General features: G+C 40.2%; 1 protein-coding gene across 1 annotated transcript in view; it reads left to right on the top strand.

Moving 5' to 3' along the window:
• RTTN (rotatin) overlaps nt 1–17,414 on the top strand; it is a 143,398-nt gene extending 125,984 nt beyond the window's left edge. Inside the window, 7 exon segments of the mRNA XM_015407629.1 lie at nt 343–420; nt 879–1,005; nt 5,372–5,571; nt 10,846–11,113; nt 13,497–13,600; nt 15,040–15,109; nt 17,332–17,414. Of these exon segments, the coding sequence (XP_015263115.1) occupies nt 343–420; nt 879–1,005; nt 5,372–5,571; nt 10,846–11,113; nt 13,497–13,600; nt 15,040–15,109; nt 17,332–17,414 (930 nt within the window).
• Nucleotides 17,415–19,805: the final 2,391 nt, after the last annotated feature.

The following is a 19,805-nucleotide window of genomic DNA, read 5'->3' as shown; positions in this document are numbered from 1 at the left end:
CCCCTGCCTGTCTCAGCTCTTTGGAGACCAACCAAAGCCTTTTATTGTCAGCTGGTGCATTTGCTGTGATTGAAAACCTAGCATCCCGTATGGATCCTATATTGTATCTCTGTTCCTTTGTGTGTGACAGATCTGAAATACGTTTCTGTGTTGGATGGACTTATTGAAATTCAATAATCTTTTTCACAGACAGTCAGAATGTCAGCATCTTGAAAGGCAGGGTAGTCAAGCACAATTGGAGTGTCTCTGTGGTAAAAGAAGTCCAGAAGCAAAGAAGAGCTGTATATGTCATATAAACTAGATTCCGCTTCGATATTGACACTACACTTTTTGTTCCACTAGGATGATCACCTCGGCAAAGAATTAAAGCTTGTCATGCAGCTCCTAAGAAACTGTTTCTTTCGAAATGAAGGCTGCAAAGTAAGAAACGGGGGTGGGGATGTCATGCAACATTTGACAGGGTTTGGGGAGGCAATTTCAAAAGATCCATATTAGTAGTTACTTTGAGGTTCTTTGGGAGTGATCCAGTTTGTTCATTTTGGGCGCTCTCCACTCTATTCAAATCAGCCATCTGAATGAGATATGTTTGATGGGGGGCTGTGAATGTCAGTTGGAGTTTTGTTTTGGTATGTTGACTAATCTAGACTGACTTCAGTTTGAGCTGGGTGGCTCAGAACAGTTAGATCAATAATAGGATGCATTTTATAAATCCCATACATAGTTTAGGTTGTGCTACTTAAGACTGGGAAATCCCCCCTCATTAGCATATTCCACTATTGGTTCTTAGCTATCAGTTTTTTTAAATTCTACTTGTAATATTACTTCTGAAACTTGAATTTTTCGGTTTTGTTATGCCTTTCCTTGTTTCTGTCTGGCAGGCAGCAGCCCTTGGAACTCACCTTATCTCTGTTTTGCACTCTATGTGGCCATGGCTTTTAATGGATGATTCGCTGATGCAAACAACTCTGCATTTACTTTGTGTCTACACTGCAAACTATCCTTCAGGTGAAAGAGGGGCTTCTGACATTACTTCCTATAGTCCACTCAGTGGAAACACGATGAGAAAAGAAAATTCTAGATTTGTTTTATATTCTCTATATACCTGCTTCTTATAACTGATACAGTAACTTACATGAACAGTATGTATGAAGGTATCTATCACATATTCACTGATAGTAGGTGCCTCAGGTTTTGCATATAGTCAGCTTTTCTCAGCATTTCAAGGCATAAGTTCCAAATAGTAATAACAGTACAATGTAGCTATTTTGTATCTACGGTCATCTGCTGTCAATGAGTTAAAGTGTTTGTTTCAGTAATAAGATTTCTTAGGAATGCACAGTTGACTGCACCTGAATGGAGAACCAGATAACTAATGTTAACGCAAAGTTCTCTGTCTGCCAGCACCTGTCAACATCAAACCTTGAATTACTGAATACCAGTCAAAAGCATTCTGCATTGTTTCAGCAAAGAAAGTGATTGGAAACTTTCAAACATCTGAGAATATAGATCAAGGAAGTGATATCCCCCTGTGCAGCAGTGTTTGCCATTGTTCTCTCTCATGTGGCTGGCTTGTGAGCTCACTCAGTTTGTAATGCACAAATTCACTGACTTTTTTCCATCCTGCAGGTGAAGAACTCTTAACATTAACCTATAATTAGTATCTAAGAGGTTGATGGTTTTATTTCTATTTATAACATGTGTGAAGGTGTATCTATAATGAGAGCTTTATGGGAAGAGTGACGAATATAGACCCTCAATATTGCTAGTTGTCATGGGATCCAAATGAGTTTTTAATTTTAAAAATAGCATAGCAGAAAGTTGTGTAGGCTTTTTCTCAATATGTATAGCTTCTGAGTTGCCTTACATGTCACTACAGTTAATGATATAAAATATATAATATGTATGAACTTGGATCCAAGAGCAAACATGGGAAAGGTCTACATGTGGATCTAGGGTTTGTGCTTGTCAAACAGCATGTTTCACTTGGCAAATCTCTCTTTAAACTGAAAAGACTTTCAAAAGTAATTTATCATGACACCCAGTGTGAGTTGGGGGAAAATGTCTGCTGTTTAGTTAAAGAAACAAAAACAAATCCCTTAGTGATGTCTACAATACCTGTTTGGATCTAGCCATGTCTGTGGCCCTAATTTGCTACCATTTTAGAATTATGTGAAATGAAATTAATTTACTCAAAGCTAGACACATGAATGGACCTTTCCTTGCAAAACTGGCTCATTGGGGGAAAATAATCCTTTCATGCCACAAGAAGCAAGCATCTTACCTAGGATAAAGGAACAGACATATAATTAATAGCAAGTCTGAGCTTCCCATTTTATTTGTGTGTGTTGCAGTTAACTTATTTGTACTCTCTAAGCGTGTAACCGGTAACAGTGTATAACAGCTAGGGATGGGCAAAAACCGGCTCACAAACTAAAGTTTGTGTCAAATTTTGGCTGGTCCATGGATTGAGAACTGAAGTTTGCGGCAAGTCAACTGGCACAAACTTTCCATGAACTTTCAAGCAGTTTGTGGTGGTTCATGAATGGATAAATTTCCAGACTGTCTCTGCTCAAACAAAATGTTCAAAACAACTTCAAAGCAACAGGGGGACAGAATTCTCCAGCATTGGAAATACCAATAGGTTCCCTGTGTGTTTGATGTGTGTAGCTTGCATTTTTGAACTGCACCTTACATTTTCCCCAAAAGCACATCTTTGGGGGCATCTTCTTTGAGGGGCCATAAATTGGCCATAACTTATGTCCAATTTGCACATAACTTGGAGGGCATGTAGAGGAGCATCAGAGGGAGGTCCCCTGTGAGTTTGATGTCTCTAGCTTGCACAGGTCCATTCTATACTCTTCTAAACCTCCTGAACTTGCACCTGTCATTTCTGCAGAAAGCAGTTTCCTGGTGGCACCTCCAATTCTCACCAAACTTGGAGGGCAGGTAGAGGAGAGTCAGCTGAAACTCTCCTGCAAGTTTAGTGTCTCTAGGATGCTGGGGGGTATTCTACTGCATTATGAATCAAACCAGTTTATTTGGCAGCTAAAAGTTCGTGATGGTTCATGGTTAGCGAATCAGGCGTTCCACAAACCAAACCGTATTTTCACGGTTCATGCCCCATCCCTAGTGACAGCTTTAGGAAATCAAACTTTGGCTACTTTTTCAGATACTGGTCTTTATATAACTAGATCTCCCACACTTGTTGTTAGCTGATCTTAATGCCTTATGTCTTATGTCAAGTGTCTTTGTGGACATAAATAATTACCTCTAATAAATTTTTGTTGATAAAGTAATATATGCATTATCTGAAATGCATATTAGAACATATTGGAACAAAATCTGCCTCTACAAATTATTTGCACTGGTGTTTTATAGAATCCAGTATACTCCCCCTGAACGTGAAAGTTCTCTTTAAGTATCATGAGTGGGTCTGTGCTCCATGGCTATCTTAATCCTGACAGATTTCTTGCAAATAATCGTTGTACAAAGGAATAGCTTTGTTTTGTTCTGTTTTTAAGTTATGATAAAAAGATGAAATTTGAAAGAAATAGAAATAGTAACAATGCTAAGGTTATTTTAAGACATTTTCTGTTTCTTTTTAGTTAATGTTTTGTCAGCCTTTTTTCATGGAATGTGTTAATTCTTAAGTATAGCATTAAGGAAAATAAATATTCTTATACACAAGCACACATCTCATACCTTTCTGGTAAGCTGAACCTGATATTAATGTGCATTTCACAGACTTGAAATTAGTTGTGTGCAAAAAAGCCCAAACCATTATTTTTTCAGGCTAGGGTATACTGCACCCGAAAAATATTGATATTTCCCAATATTCCCAAAGTCCAATACCGGTATGGAAACTGGATTTGGAAAATATTTGGGATTCCTGAATTTTTTCAGGTCCAATGGACCCAAAAAGAAAAATAAGATCAGCTGGGGCAGTGGGAGCTGAGAGCTCCGCACCACCCCAGCCGATCCTGGGCTGGATCCTCTTTGCAGTGCAATTCAAACCTTCTCCTCTCAAGCTCAGTTGGGGCTCTGTGGGGCAGCCCAGTTTAGACCAGACTGCCCAACAGAGTCCACCCAGGAGCTGATCTTGTGGGGAGATTTGTCCCCACAGGCTCTGCTGGGCAGCCCAGTTTATACCAGACTGCCCAACAGAGCAATCCGTGGAGCCAATTGAACAGCCTGGTGTAAACTAGACTGCCCAACAGAGCCACCCCCGTCTTCCATTGTTTCCAATAGAGGGATGAAAAGGGCATTTAAAGGGATCACTGTCCCTTTAAATGCCTTTTGTGAGCCGCAAGTGGACTTGAAGCAGCAAGTTCACCCAAAATTTCACCTTTACCTTCAGGTATCTGGTGATCCCAAAAAAATCCCAAATATTTTTGGGATTTTTTGGGTTTGTCATTTTTGGATAGCCAAATTTGGCTTGGTATAAGTTGAATGCACACCTATCATAGCCCAGCGGGTCTCACAGGCTCCAAGTCCAGGTCACGCAGGCAAGAGCAGGGCAAAGGAATGTTCACATCGTCATCCAAACAGTCCAAGGTCAGTTGTTACAGTCAGAGAGAGTCCAAAAGCAGAGTCAAGCCAGTCCACCAGTCATAGGATTAGAGCAGTTGTGGTCGCAGGATTCACGCGCGAGTCCAACAGTCATAGGATTAGAGCAGTTGTGGTCGCAGGATTCACTGTGAAGTGACGTGTTGCTTTCACAAGTTGGCAACAGCTTACACCCAGCTTTACGTAGCTTTTCCCTAATTAGTTTTATCTGCAGCTGGCAGGTTAGCAGGGCTTCTGTAATGACTCATCTTGTAGCTGTCGACAAGCCATTAATCTTTTACTCTATCTGCGTTCCTGCAATTGTCTTCTGATCTTAGCCCTTCTTCTGGGGGAGTTGTGAGTGCCTCCGGAGGTACTTGCTCCCTGACTTCAGCCACCTCAGTATTATTTGACTGGTACCCCTGAGTGTCTGCTACTCTGAAGTCATCTTTCGCCACAGTGGACTCAGGCTCGGCTTCTGAGGAGTCTTTACACTGAGCTCCAGTTGCCAGTCAGACCGGTCAGGCTGCAAGTCAGACTGTTCCTCACCCATGCTGGGCTCAAGCAGCAAGTCAGAATCTGGCTGCACCTCAGGCTGAGGCTGGTCCACGACAGCACCCCTACTTGAAAAAGATGAGATTTCTTTCTTACATTTATGATAATTTCAATAAAGAACAAAGAAAATGATTTCCTGCCATTTTTGCTCATGCACTTACAATTTCTTGCAAGCATGTGTTGTGAATAAAAGCAGAATCAATAATTTCCATATAAAATGCTTTTCCCTCCTGAATGAAACAATGTCTGATGTATTGTTTCATTCTTTAAGGCTGTAGTCTCCTCTGTCTAGCAAGTGGTTGATCTCCTCATCAGGCAGCCCAGAGAACTGCTGCTGGAAATTCACTAATGCACAGCATTGTGAAGTTAGCAACCCAAACCCCAACTGAAAACAGCGTAATTCAACAGATGACCTTTAATCTTCTGGCTAACCTTGTTGTAGCTCATGACTGCAAGGGCATACTTCAGAAGGTAGGCACATGTATTTTTCTGAACTTTAGAACAAAATTCAAGACTAATTTTTGCATGAAACACATTGCAAAAAACACATTTTTGCATGAAACAAAGTCTTCAGGATACTCAAATTCCTTAATCCGGGCTAGGCTAATGACAATATTAAATTCTAGAATCAAAATGTGAGATGATGATGCAGTCAGTGCTGAAAAGAAGGGGGGGGGATAAGGTGGGATGGCTTTGTTTCAAATTTGGTCAAACTCAGTTTAGCATGTGGGTTGCTCACCAAGCTTAATCCCATGGATCCATTTAGTATATGTGGGCATTTACCTCCAGTGCAAGGATTCTTTTAGTGACACAAAAAGCTGTTCTACTGAGGTCAGTGGAAGACTCCTTGCACAGCCATTAGTGAAACAGTAACCAGCCCGCCATGTTTAGTGTATATAACTGCTACACAAACTCCTTAATAACAAACTTTAATATAGATATTTATCATCTGAAATATCTACAGTGTGTTATTGATTATTAACAAGGATCTATGCCTAATATTGGCATAATTTCAGAAAAGTTTCCAGATACTCTAGTTGTGCATTTATGTGCACTTCCTCACTGCAAGGATGGGTCAAGAATTTTAAGAGCCAATTTTCCTCTTTTCGTATTGGTGGAATTGAGACAAGCATGTAGATATTTGGATAGAATATTGGGCTTTGGTTTTTGGAGGAAGAGGAAGCTTCTGCAGTGCCTGTCTCTTTAAGCCCCCAAAGCAACTGTCATCTGAACGAGCCCGGATGGGATAGGTCCCAGGCTATTCCTTAGCCTTCTCAGAAACAATTCATCTTCTTCCAACAACTGAAGCCCCAAGCCAAGCAGAGTCTTCTTTCAACCAGCCTTACCTGGTATTTTTGACCAAGAACCATTTTCATAATGACCTTTCATAATACTGGTGTGACCCTGATTCATTCCTGAATGGTTATTGTCCATTGAAAGGGAAATGGGATGGTAAGACGGCATCTCACAACACTTTTGACCACTGGATGCAAGGAAATGAAAGGCATGATGACGACAGTAGTAATGAAAATACATGATTGATATGTGATATGAGGGAGAGCTTGTGTTTTATTTCTATGAATTTTTAAACTATATTACTTACAGTTTTAGTAGTGTCAGTTCTTCTTCCTGTGCTCCCTTTCCCATTAATAACTGAATGGAAATTGGGTTCTGCTGAAGCAATAGTGTTTGGTGTTAATGTATATAGAAGGAAAATATATAAGGCAGTCCTATTTTATGAGGATGGCAATCAGCTGCCCAGATATTAAAAGCTTTCAAGAGACTGTAAAACACTTTGTAGAAGAATTCCTGTTCTATATATGTGATAGGATAATTTCTATGTAACGAAATCTGTGATGAAATTGGGTATCGTAGCTAGAAACAAAGCTGTTTATACTCTCCAGTCATTCTGTTTTGAAATCAGTTGTATCATCTATGTCATCTTGTAAATCATCCCTCCTTTCTTTCTTTGTTTTGCTATCTCCTTACTCTGCATAGCTGTCTTATAAAAATTTTGAGCTCTAGAAGTGCCTCTAAGATTGTGGCACTTGATTGCAAATGAGTTTTAGTAGGTGACAGTCTTTTAGGAGAGCAGAGATACAGGTGGAAATGTTGATACTCCAGACAGGCATGTTTTTGTTACCTAATTCAATGTTCATTCAGCATAACAATCATGTGCTCAGTTTCCTGAGCTACTTCTGTTTCTGTGTCACATCACCAGTTCTCCCTGTTCTGTGCTTTAAAACAGAATAATTCATATAATTTGTACATACAGCTCTAGTACATTTAGACATTAATGATATGCACCTTTGGTGTACTTTGTCTTGTGTCAGTGCTGCTTTTGCAGAAAGGTGGGTTTGAGTTCCCTAATATTCAACCCTTGCCCCCAGTCAGTATTGTTACCTTGTAAATGAAATGTGTGGGGTATGCTTTTCTCTAGAAATGACTGGTTTGTTTTGATGCAATAATTCTTTGAGTAGCACAGGGACTTCCTGTGTATGCCTAATGAGTGCTGTCAGAAAGTTTCTCAAAGCCATTCCTCATTAGGACAATTCTCTTTCCTCTCTGAGCTTGTGATCTCTCCCTCTCTTCCAAAGGCAACGGGTGGGAAAAGGCAGATTCTTCCTCTTAGCTATCAAGCAGGAATAGGGGTGGATGCTTTCTGCTTTTTGTCTGGGTAACTTTGTGTTGGCATTGTACATCTTTCTGTGGAGATAACTACTGGTATTGTTCACCATCAACTGCGATTGGACATGTTAAGTCTTGGAAACTGAACATTCTTAATCCTATCGCAGCCTCAACAATCGAGGTAGTAACTCTGTCATCTTGCCAAACACTAAAAAGAAACTTCCTAGACATAAAGGTTCATAAAGAGAATAAGAACAGTAGCATTAAACCTCTGGTATATTGTGAAATAGTAAAAAATAAGTAAATACAAATTGAAAAACAGCAATTATATGCCTAACAGCTATGCAAACTAATGAAAGTGATGCTCAGTTCTTCTGAAATGCATGCAATGGATTTAAATCGGCTGCAAAGAATTTATGTCCAGTTGTCAGGTGAAGGAAAACAGGCTGCTTTCTACACTGTCTTCTCCAACTGCATTTCTAAGAGATATTTTTCCAGTTAAATTGTGAATGACTTAGTCCTTATTTAAATCCCTTATCTGACAGTGTCAAAAAAACCCTGAAGGCGGGGTCTACGGCACAACGATGGCGGACGCCTTTCCCAGCTCTCTGGGAAGGCACACCGCACAGCAGCGGGGGGTAGAGGTGCCGCTGGATCGGCACCCCCACGGGAGTTCGGGGGAGCTCCCAAGCCATAGGGCTTTTGAGGGTGACCCTCTTTTCCTGCTAACTGCAGGGAGATGGAGGCTCCCCTCCGCCCTGATGGTCCCTCTCGCTGACTGCGTCCTCTTAGTGAGGCCACAAGCTATGTTGACCCGATCAAGCACAGGAGATCTGGTGGATGAGCGATTAAGAGCGTGGTCAAGATAAAGACCAACAATGAACTGTGAGTTAAGGAGCGAACTGCGAGTTAAAATGAGTGATTTGTCTTCAGAAGAGAAAATCCTCCCCCCTCCAAAGAAAAAACGTTCTGAGCGATTGGAACGTGCTGATAGAGGGACGCCTCTCAGATGCATTTACATAAACGGAGGAGGGGGGAGAGAGAGAAACTATTGTAAACGGATACTTGAAGCGAAATCCCCCCCTGAAACCCCTTAAGCGATTGGAGAGGGGTGCCACTCTGACGCATTTACATAAACGGAGGAGGAGAGGGGGAGAGAGAGAGACAGCCGTAAAAGGATACTTCTGAAAGACTTTATTTACAAGCGTGCAAGCCTGTTGTGGGAAATATCAATGAGCATTTAAACAGCATATGTGACTTTCAGAGCCGGGAAGAGTTTTTATTGAAAATAAAACATTGAAATGGCAGGCACTCCAAAAAAGATGGCGAAAACGACTCTGAGAAGAAGGGAAGTAGACGTCATTGCACTTGTAGTGGAAGCCACTAAGCCGATTCTGGAGCAACTTGCTGGTATTAACCAGCAGCTTGCCAAGATAAATTAACAATTTGTGTCCCGGCAGCTCCAGTTGGCAACGATAGCAGAAAAACTGGAACTGAGGGCTTTCAAAGCAAAAGAGATGGACACTAAATTAAACAGCGATTTCAATGAGAAAAGGAGAAAAAGCACAAGAGAAACAGGAAAGATTTACAAGGATTTAACTCCTTCCTTGCAAGTGTTCTTAGAAAGTGTCATCTTAAATCCTGCTGAGAAAAAAGAGCTGGAGTTTCCCTTCACAATCAAGAAACCTTTGAGATGCCACTGGGCCCCGAGGACGAGACCAGAGAGGAAGAGGCTTAAGACTGGCGGTTTTATCCCTTTGGATGGAGGAAGACTGGGCTGCAGAATTTGGAGTGAACGTCTAAGAAGCTATTAAGATTTTAGAGAGTTTTAGTATAGATGTAAAGGCGGAAGGACTCTGGAAATTACCTTTATGAAGCGAGTTGGAGGAGATGCTCGGGAAATCTTCTCATAACAAGCAACAAACTAACATATAAGCTTAGAAAGACAGGTCCTTATAAAGTATATTGTTTAACAGCCTTTTTTTTAACTAACGGTAGTTTAACAGGGAATGATCTCCTAACCTTGGGTTTTTAGTTTAGTGTGGGTTGCCTTTCCTTTCTCCCTAATTGTAGTTCCCCTGTCCCTATTTTTTCTTGGTAGTTTTTGTAGTATAAAAACAGAAAATCCCCTCCGGGGGCTTATAATTTTTTTTAAGGAATTATGGTAACAACAAAAAGCTGTGTAATGTCTTTTTATTGTAATCCATCAAAATATCACCAAACAGTATGTGCAAACTTTCAAGATGCCGAGACGTTTTCCTCTTATTCAAAAAAAGATGCTTCAGGGCTCAATGGAAGTACCCCTCTCTGTAGCTTCTAGAACCTAAAATGGAGTACAGAATATATTGCAGACTTAATGGGATTACTTGGGTACAAAACAGATGGGAGAAATGGCTACATTCCCTTGTAGTTAAATTGCTCACTTTTATATTCTCAAAGAGACTGGCAGAGGACGATGGGTTGTTCCATCATGCACTGAAATGTCTTTTTCCCCTTCATCTGTCCTCTTTTTAATGTCAAGAGGTTTGGTTTTTTATAGACCATCCAACCTGATGAAGAGTTCTATGCAACGTGAAAGCTTGCACAGTGTGTTGTGAAATTTTGGTTGGTCCTGATAAAAATGTGTGTGAGTGATGCTGCTGGAATGTAAGCATTGGTGTTGAATTTTTATCATTTTTATTTTTGGAACTTTTATCATTTTATGTTGTCGAAGGATTTCACGGCCGGAGTTCATTAGTTGTAGATCTTCTGGGCTGTATGGCCATGGTCTTGGCATTGTAAGACCTGACGTTTCTCCAGCAGCTGTGACTGGCATCCTCAGAGGTATAACACAGAAAGATGTTTAGCAAACAAAGACTTTTAGCAAACAAAATATGCAGTTTCTGTAAGCCAAGGGTATCAACTGAGCTCAGATTGAAACACTATATTGAAAGAAAGAATCGTTGCTGTATTTTGACAGATAACACAGGAGCTAAAAGATTTTTTAAAAAACCCTTCAGGACAATAGTTCTGTTTTGTTTAATCAAGTTAATTTGTATCAAGAAACTTGTTTCATGGAAGGATTATGGAAAGGTGTTGCTTACTAATAGGGTATATTTTCCTCCTCTCCTATTCCAGAATAACTTTCTACAGAACTTCTTGTCATTACCATTGCCAAAGGGAGGAAATAAAAGCCTTGGTATTCCTGCTGTTGCTTGGTTGAAACTCCTGTTGAACTTATCATTTGGAGAAGATGGGCAGCAAATTATTGTGAAGATGAATGGAAGCTTAGATCAACTTACAGAGATGACCAAGTACAAACACAAAAGTAATCCATATATGGTCCTCCTGATTCTGCACAACATTTGCTTTAGCCCAGCCAACAAAGCCAAGATACTTGCTAATGGTGGGTATTGATTGCTTTGTCTAGTTAGTTGTCATGGTCTAACATTGCTATTTGATTGAAATGTGGGTTGCTGACCATAAAAACTTCACTATTAGTACATTGTTGATTGTATAACAACCATTAATGATTAGATTTTATTTAACATACATGAGTATCACAAACTTAAATTATACATTTTTGAAAATTATGAATATAGAACCGACAAAAATATCTCAGAGGGGGAAACAACATTGACGAGGTATTATAATATATTTAGTTCTTTACAGGACCCGAGGAAGTTCAGTTTAAAGCAGAAGTTCTCAAGCCTTTTGAAGTGGGACCCACTTCTAAAGAAATTCTCCTTGGCATAAAACACAGAAATTTCACGTCAATTAACACAGGGCATGTTTGTATTTCATTTTTCAGGTTTAGCAATTGTAAATATATAGCGTTACTCAGCAAAAAGCTGTGTGAAATGGCCTTGGTAACATTATGCAGAGTCAAAGCCAGATTTATCATTAAAGCTCCCAAAACCACCTTCTATCCCTTTCCACCTTCTTCCTCCCTCCTGGTTTCATGAACCACCTGTGATGGAGTCATGGTCCACTTTGGAGTCCTGATCTACAGTATGAGAACCACTGGCTCAAAATGTTTTTCCAAAGATTTTACAGCAGCCTTCTACGTATACTTGCTAACAGTTCTGAGACCAGAGCACACAAAAGTGAGGAATCCTGCTTTTCCATGCATTTCCAAACATACTTGTCTGAGCTCAGGTATTAGTGGGCTAAGGAATGGTTGGTTGTTGGTTGGCTCAGACTTAAGGTTGTGACACACTGAGAATTTGTCTTCTCTTTTGCCTTAAGAAACTGTGCACTGCCAAGGAAGCTGAGTAGTTGAGACGTCTATAGCCTCAAGTGCCTGTAAGCAACAGTAATGTCATTAGCTAGAGGATTCTTGCACACCAGTTATTCTGTGAACACCCTTTCAGTTTAGTCCATTCTTGAATGCACTTTAATTTTATATTAAGAGTTACCTAAGCTCTTTTCACATTGGCAGGCTTCTGGAGAAAGATGAGATGTATTCAAAACAACACACAGCCATAATCATCTGCACATCCCATAATCTGCTTAGAGCAGTAGTCCTCAATTCAGAGGTCAAGATCTTCAAATTGGTCTCATGAGCTGGTTCCTCCCCCCTACACAGCTGCCAGGTTTCTTCTGCTTTGCCAGGCCTACTGTCTTTTTGCATGCTGAGAAGAGCAGCAGAGTGATATGGCAATGTCAAACAATAGAGGAGGAGGTGCCTTCATGCTGTGAATCTCACCTCGTTCCTCACCAAGGTATACCTCTAGGTGTTTGGCTTGTGTTTTGTGTCTCCAGTTCTTTTGGTCTGCTGCCAGTGACCTTAGCTTTGAAACTGCAATCACAACTCTAGCTCCCCTTTTCCTGTCATATGACTGATTTCATATGACTTCCTGTTATGTGGGTCCTGTATGCAGTTGGTCCTTGGTATGGAACGGTTGAAGACCAATAAAAAAGGAATTGTGAGGTCTATTCTTACGTGATCTCCCAAAGCAGGATCAGCCCTAGCCAGCTTCTCAAGTGTACTGTGAAGGAAGTTGCCATGGAGTGTTGGCAATTTCAAATTCCTCCCCATGCTACCCGTCTTTAACGGGCCTTCTGCTAATAAGTTTTAAGAGGCTTTGTTTTGAAATCTGAAGATGTTGTTGCCTTATTGGGAAAAGCATTTTATTGAGGCTTTCTAGGTTTTCCTGGAAGTCAGACCCAGTTTTGTTCCGCTTCTTCAAGTACCTGCATACTCTATAATAGTGTAGTTTAATCAAATAGATTCATGGATGTTGAAGACTAGAGAGAACATATGAACTCCTAACAGTTTTTACCCCCAGTTACTGCAGTTCTTTGACACCTTTCCTAAACTATAACTATTTAACCATCTGCGGGAGCACAATCGATTTGCTGTATTGAACAAGATGATCAGGAGAGTCTAAGCACAATGGCATCCTAGAGGAACTTTTCGGAGACCAAGCTGGAAAAGAAATGAAAAATAATGGGCTATTAACTCTGTACCTCTTATGCTTTGGAGGTTCATATTGCATTTAGTACGACCAGTATTCTAACCATCTCTGTTCTGCAAGTTTTGTGTCTCATTACTAGCGTACAGTTATCAGTGAGGTATATTTTGCCTATAAAAGTAAGATGCCTGTAATTTCTGGGCATTAAAGGTTAATTCAGATTAAATTTTGCAAGTTCTGTACTGCCATAATATTTATATGATGTGGGAGGGGGAAGATAAATTACCCACAGGAGTGCATTCAAGAAGCAGAGTTTCTGATATCATGGACTTTGTTATGTACACATGTGGTCTTTTGTTTTTTCCCCCTTAGATAAAGTCATTGCGGTGCTGTCTGCTTGCCTGGAAAGTGGTAGCCCTATGGCCCAAAGAATAGGGGCATCTGCACTTTGGGCTTTGCTTCACAATTACCAGAAGGTTAGTGTATCGCAAAAATCCATTTTGAAGATCTGCTCTACCATTTTTGTACAGAAGCTCTGCAAATTTGTTCCTTTACTGTTTATCCATCACACCCCGCCATTAGCATACTCAAACACCACTGTGTTAATTAATACAGAACCAGAAACTTGCAGCCAAATATCTAGCTGGTGAGTCCAAGTCAATATATGTCATTCAGTTGCCCATGCCCACTGCCTCTTGGTTTCTACTGGGAGCTTAGGGCTGCCCAACCCTAACACTGCAGTGATGATGGAGGTGGAATTCTAGGCCTCTTCGAGCCAGTAGTTCTGTATTTCCTTGCTCTTTGTTCCATGCGCCTCATTCCATCGCCTTCTGTATCCCTTTCCTTTGGCCACCATAGCTCTCAGCTATCTAAGCTTCAGTTCCCCTACTTTCTGAAGTCTCTTGCCAATTAGTTTCTGATCCTTAATCCTGCCCACCCATCACCTTCTTCCATATGGCCTATGTGATAATTTAATCTGAACCAAACTGACAGCTGCAGCTTTCTCCCAGAAGCTGGGCTGTGAACCTGTTGTTGCTGGCAGCTTTTTCTCCTGAGAGGTTAGAATGTTTGTGTCATTGCTTAAACAATAGGCGGATTCCCTGCTGTAAGTGCAAGATGGAAAAGATCCAGGTTGACAATCTCATAGGAAACATCTGTTACATATCATTAGCCACTATTTCATGCCAATTAAAACCTCAGCTCAGATGGATGAGCAAGGATGGAGCGTTCTACTACCATTGCTATCCCATACCCACCCGCCCCCACCAAAAAAACTTTCTTACCTATCAGCTATCGCAGAGATCATTGAAAACTCAGCCAAGGTTCTCTTTCTTCTTTATACTTTTTTCTTAGATACTCCCTCATGGCCAGATTTCTGGTCTGAATCTGGTAGCAGTAGATGAGGTTCTTATTATTAATCAAAATGAAAACAGGTTATGGTGCATTTGTGTGTGGGGGGGAACCCACCTCTATTCTTCTTTTACTGTCTGCTTCTTTTTGGGCACTTGGGAAACTAATAATGCATCAAGTAAATTGCTAGTGAATGGCAGCATAATAAATTATCCTGTACTGTGTGTTTTGCATGGCTGGATATACTTGTTCTAGTGTTGTGTATTCGGGGGAAAGCGTGCAGGAGTCTCTCTCATAAGGCATCTTAAGATTCAAAAGCGTGCTTTCTATTACACTGAGTTCTGGGAGATTGTGCCTCTTTATTGCTTTATTTCATTGATCTCCCCCTCCCCTCCAGTATCTGTACTACTCACAGTGGTATCATCACGTGTTGCATTCTTAAGTTTCTGACTGTCATAGTCTTGTGGCTTGCTGCCAATATATAACTGCAGGAAGGAATGATTTTAAGAGCATCAGCACATGGGAATTAATAGAGTCATTGGGTTATTCTTTATTTGTGTTACAGGCAAAAGTGACTTTGAAGAATCCATCAATAAAGAGAAGAATAGATGAAACTTATGCTTCAGTAAAGAAAAGTATGTTTTTAATGGGAAAGTTTAGTTTCCGTCTCTAAGGACTAGAACCTAACAGTCTAATTGTTCTTTGAAGATACCAATAAAATACAACATTGCTAATTACGTTTTAGTTAACAAACATAAAACTTCATAAGCACTGTGCAGCATTTTGAAATACACATGTGCTTTTGGAAAAAAGAAATCCTCTAAGGGAAAACCTTATTTTTTTTATATTGGGTGCTGATTAAAAGTGTTTATGCTGTTTTTCCCCCCCCCCCCCCCCGGCCACCCATGTTGCTTACTTTTTTTTGAGAAAAGACATGGTGTTGGATGAAACTAAGTTTTCACTCCATCCTACCTAAATCATCTCCTTACTAAGTTTTTGTCCATGAAGGTCCCATGATCCTCAGCATAATTGTTAGAAGGACATCCTTCTCTCTTATTTGATCATTGGCAAAGGCTGTTTGGATCTAAGCCATAGCTAGTTTGTTAAGTTTTCCCCCTCCCCCCATAAGATACTTGTTGGTCAGTCATGACCATGTCAAGCTTCAGGCTAAGAACCAAAAGGATTCTTTTTCTGAGCATTGTGACAGGAGTATTCTTTATTCTAGAAATATCCTATGCCAGTATTTATGAACCATGTAACTAGAGATTCTGAAATGATGTTTATTCCTCATTCCGATTTCTTCCTTATAGCATATTTATAAAATGTATATTCTACTTCTTCTCCTAAAAGCCCACGGCACCTAACTGTCAAGGGCCAAAATGGGCCCAGTCTCAGTGCAAATGAGATTTTTCCCACAGGTGAGGGACAGAGAGAGAGAGGAAGTGAGTTCTTGGATGTGGTAGTCATGTTTACTAAGCTCACATGAGGGAAACTCAGAAGTACTTCATTGTATTCCATTCATATACAGCCTTGCCGCCATATATACCTGCCTAGGCTGGCTGATATAATTGAATTGGAGAATCCTGCTAGGTGGTGAAGAGGATTCTGCTCACCCTTGCCTTTAGCTGGTTTTATACTTTATTGTGTCTCAGGGCCTGTGTGGTTTGCATCCTCCTTTCTTCTAGGAATGGGGTTAAACACCCAGATCCAGGTGGGTGCTGCCACACCTTTCTTGGGAAAACAAACTTCTGTTTGGGACAGCCTGGTGAAAACGTCTTTCCCTCTTACCAGAAGGTTGTGATAGGCTGATTTTGGAGACTTCTTCGGGCCTGATGCAGGGGTGCTTTCAGGTTTTTGGCGAGAAATAGCCAATATACCAGTGTAGAAGGGCTGAGGTTGGGGAGGCAATCATATACACAATGTCCATTTGAGTTCCTTGCAAAATTGCTTTTGTAGTTTTTATTCACTGCAAACAATGGAATACACTCTTCTGCTTGCTGTAGCTTGTCTTCACACAGCTTTCAAATGGACACAATCAAACCCAATGTATTCCAAAGAACCAGGCTATATGAGCCAGGGGAATTACTTCTGAGGCCTGATTAATCTTCTGTGCATGGCAAGATATGGGTTAAATCCATCTCTCAAGCTTGGCATAGAGTAAAACTTTCTGGCTAGAGTTAATTACTTTTAAGTTAGGATTTGAACATGGGCCAGAATCTCACTTAATGTGCCCTGTCGTGTGCTCAGCTCATCATTCAGCTTTGGTGAGTTAAGAAATTTGCAGAGTGCCTTCCATGCTGACAGTAGGTTAGGTGTGGAACAAAGTGACCCCTTCGAGCTGGCCATGTGAAAAAGTGTGCAAGATACTTTGAATTTCCCCATAATTTTCTAATGTGTGTTTAACAGTAAAGGAGAATGCATTGGGCTTGTCTTTACTTTCTATATTGCGAAGGTAACTCTGTTATATGTTGGCTTGAGCCCTAGGGATATGGCACATCCCATGTGCAAATCCACATCCAGAGGGAGCAAAAAATGAACTAGTGAGACAGAGAATATTAACTGGGCTAGAGTTTGATCAAAGGGCCAGTTTTTTCTCACTTGCTCAAATTTGTTTTCTAGCATTTATTAAATCAAATTGCTTCAGACCATTGATTATAGAAACTTTGTTCTAGAAAGCTTAGTGAAGCTAAAGACTTAACGACACTTTGTTCCTGATGCTTTTTACAAATGTATCGAAGGTTAGAAAAAGTGACATTGACTTATTAAGGAGTTGTGGCTCTGTTTGTAGAGGAAGTGGTGTCTTCTGTTTATCATCCTTTCCCTTTGTTAAGAGTTAATGTGTTTCCCTCTGTTTTAGCTGTTCTACAGAATCAAGAAAGCCAGCAGGATGTCTATCACTTAAAATGTCTGAAAACCCTAGTGCAGCTTCTCAGTAGTTGACAAAAGCTGTATGACGTTGCATGTTGAAGCAGTCCTGGCTTTGCTGGAGAATACCAGGTCCAAAATGGAGTTTTTAATCCATTTTATAGAGGATAGTTACCACTGAGGAGAATATTCTAACTCTTTGGGATATAGAGGATTCTCTGGAAAAGAACCTACACTGTGTGTGGTGTTCCACTGGAAGTGGAATTATATCATGATGCTGTACAAAGTAAATAGAATTTTAATATATAATGTAAATTGTTTTATGCTTTTTTAAATGATTGAAATTGTATCAATAAACATGATGCGCAACAGTGGTGGTCATCACTTGTAAAAAAAAACCCACAGGGTTTTTCTTACTCCAGGTTCCTTTGAATGCCTGTCTTATAGAGCCCTAATCCACACATGGAGGGGAGAGTCAAAAGTCTGATGCCAGACTGCATAGCTTCATCGCTGTATCTTTACCAAATGAATACTGGAAACTGCACGGATGTATCAGAATGTGGTTTGAGTGGCACTTGAGGGAACAATGTCATAGCATGAAAACTCATTTTAAACCTTGGGAGGAATGATTCAGTTAATATACTGTTGGAAAACTTTATGAAGAGTGGGTGTTTGTTGGGAAGTCATTAGAAGTGCATGTTACAAAAAATTGGAGCCAAAAATATACCTGGAAATCACTGGACGGGGTTGTTAGAGTGGTTTACCAGAATGGAAATAGGAATCTGGCATTCTTGGAAATTATGAACCCTCCCCAAGCAATTAGTTCCCCCACTCAAGTTCGGGTGCCCACCAGAAATGCATCATGCAGTTATGTTTTTATTTGATTCTACTGATTTTCCAGGCAGTCCCAATCAGATTGTTGCAAGGGAGGAGCACAGAGCACTCCCAGCCAATCACCTTTGGAGACAAGCTATAGAGAGTTGCTGTTCTCCTTCACTCCCTTCTTTGTACCTCTTAGTCCAATTTGCTTGAAACATGAGAGTTGTTTAGTGGACAGGCGGTACTAGCTCCACTGGAATTCTGGTATTGTTTTGTTGAAAATCAGCTGAAATGGCTGGTGCCATTTTTCCCTTATAGGAATCAGTAGAGAGAACTGTGCCTACTCCAAAAGGGACCTGCTTTGGAGGTCTGTAAAATTAACCATCTTGGTCCAATTCACTTGAAACGTGAGGGTATAGATTAGAGGAAGGACTATGTTATGCAAATGGTGCCATCAGCAATTACCCCAGATCATCCAATACACTACCCATTGAAAGTAATGGTCTTGATGCACTGTAAACCCCCCCCCCCACACACAGATTTGAATAATAAAATGGTATAAACATAATAAAAGTTACAGGAAAAAATCCACACACACCCCGGACCTGACAGGAAATTATAATTAATTTTTCTTGGTATCAATTCTTTCAACTCAGTATCAAAATCTCCACTGTTTATAATAAATATGTAGGTACTGTATAATAATGAAATATTGTTTAACTGTTAGCATAACTGGAAATGCAGGGTAAGTAACTAGTAGATTTATATAAAAATAACTTCAAAAATTATGCCCATCTAGCATTGTCACTGAAACTAACAGTCCCAGCAAAACATGAGCAATAAGTCCACCTATTTAACTTTGGAGGAATATGTTTAATGTCCTTTGTATAACAAAGACATACCTTTTATCATTGTTTTAAATCATTTATCGCAGCCGCCTCTATGGGAATGAAAATTTCAGAAGTAAATCTTGAGCAGCAAATGAGCTCTCCTCTTAAGTCTATTTGCATCCTCCACTGAGGACCATTGCCAGCTTTAATCAGAACTTTTAAAAATTAAAAACAAGGGTAGCCATCTGATTTAAGAACTATAAAATATAAATGATTGGGTGAGGGGGTGAAATATGGTGCGATTTAGAATGTGCTATAAGTTAACAGCGAACTCCTGCTCCTTCTGCCTCTGGCTTATTCTGTGCTGAGTTTACTCATCTCTTTAAATCAAAATAACTACATACCTCTCGTTGTACACCACTAGGTTTAATTGATGTTTGCAAAGTGCTATGGAGCTCTTGTATAATAGAACCAATGTAATAGTAAAGAGTGTTGTTATTGTTTCATGTAGCAAATGTTGTCCTACTGCTGCCATGTCCAGAAAATGTTGCTTCTGGAGCTCACAGAGGGAAATAGAGAAACATGTGACATTTAACACAGATGTAGCAGGAAATGACATATATTTTTATCCTGCCCTCCCTGCAAGCAGGCTCAGGGCGGCTTACATTACTTGGCACAATGTACCAGGTACATATAAAACAATTAAAACCATTTAAAACAATCAAACCAATTCACAATATACAATTTAAAGTGCTCACAGTATCATTAACTCAAGATGGCGTACCATACAGTGTGGCATCCACATACCCAGCTCAGC

Source organism: Gekko japonicus, unplaced genomic scaffold (genome assembly GCF_001447785.1).
Source record: "Gekko japonicus isolate JY-2015 unplaced genomic scaffold, Gekko_japonicus_V1.1 scaffold1379, whole genome shotgun sequence".
NCBI lineage: Eukaryota > Metazoa > Chordata > Lepidosauria > Squamata > Gekkonidae > Gekko > Gekko japonicus.
The sequence above is the reverse complement of the archived record's forward strand: the minus strand, read 5'-3'. Positions and strand labels throughout refer to the sequence as shown.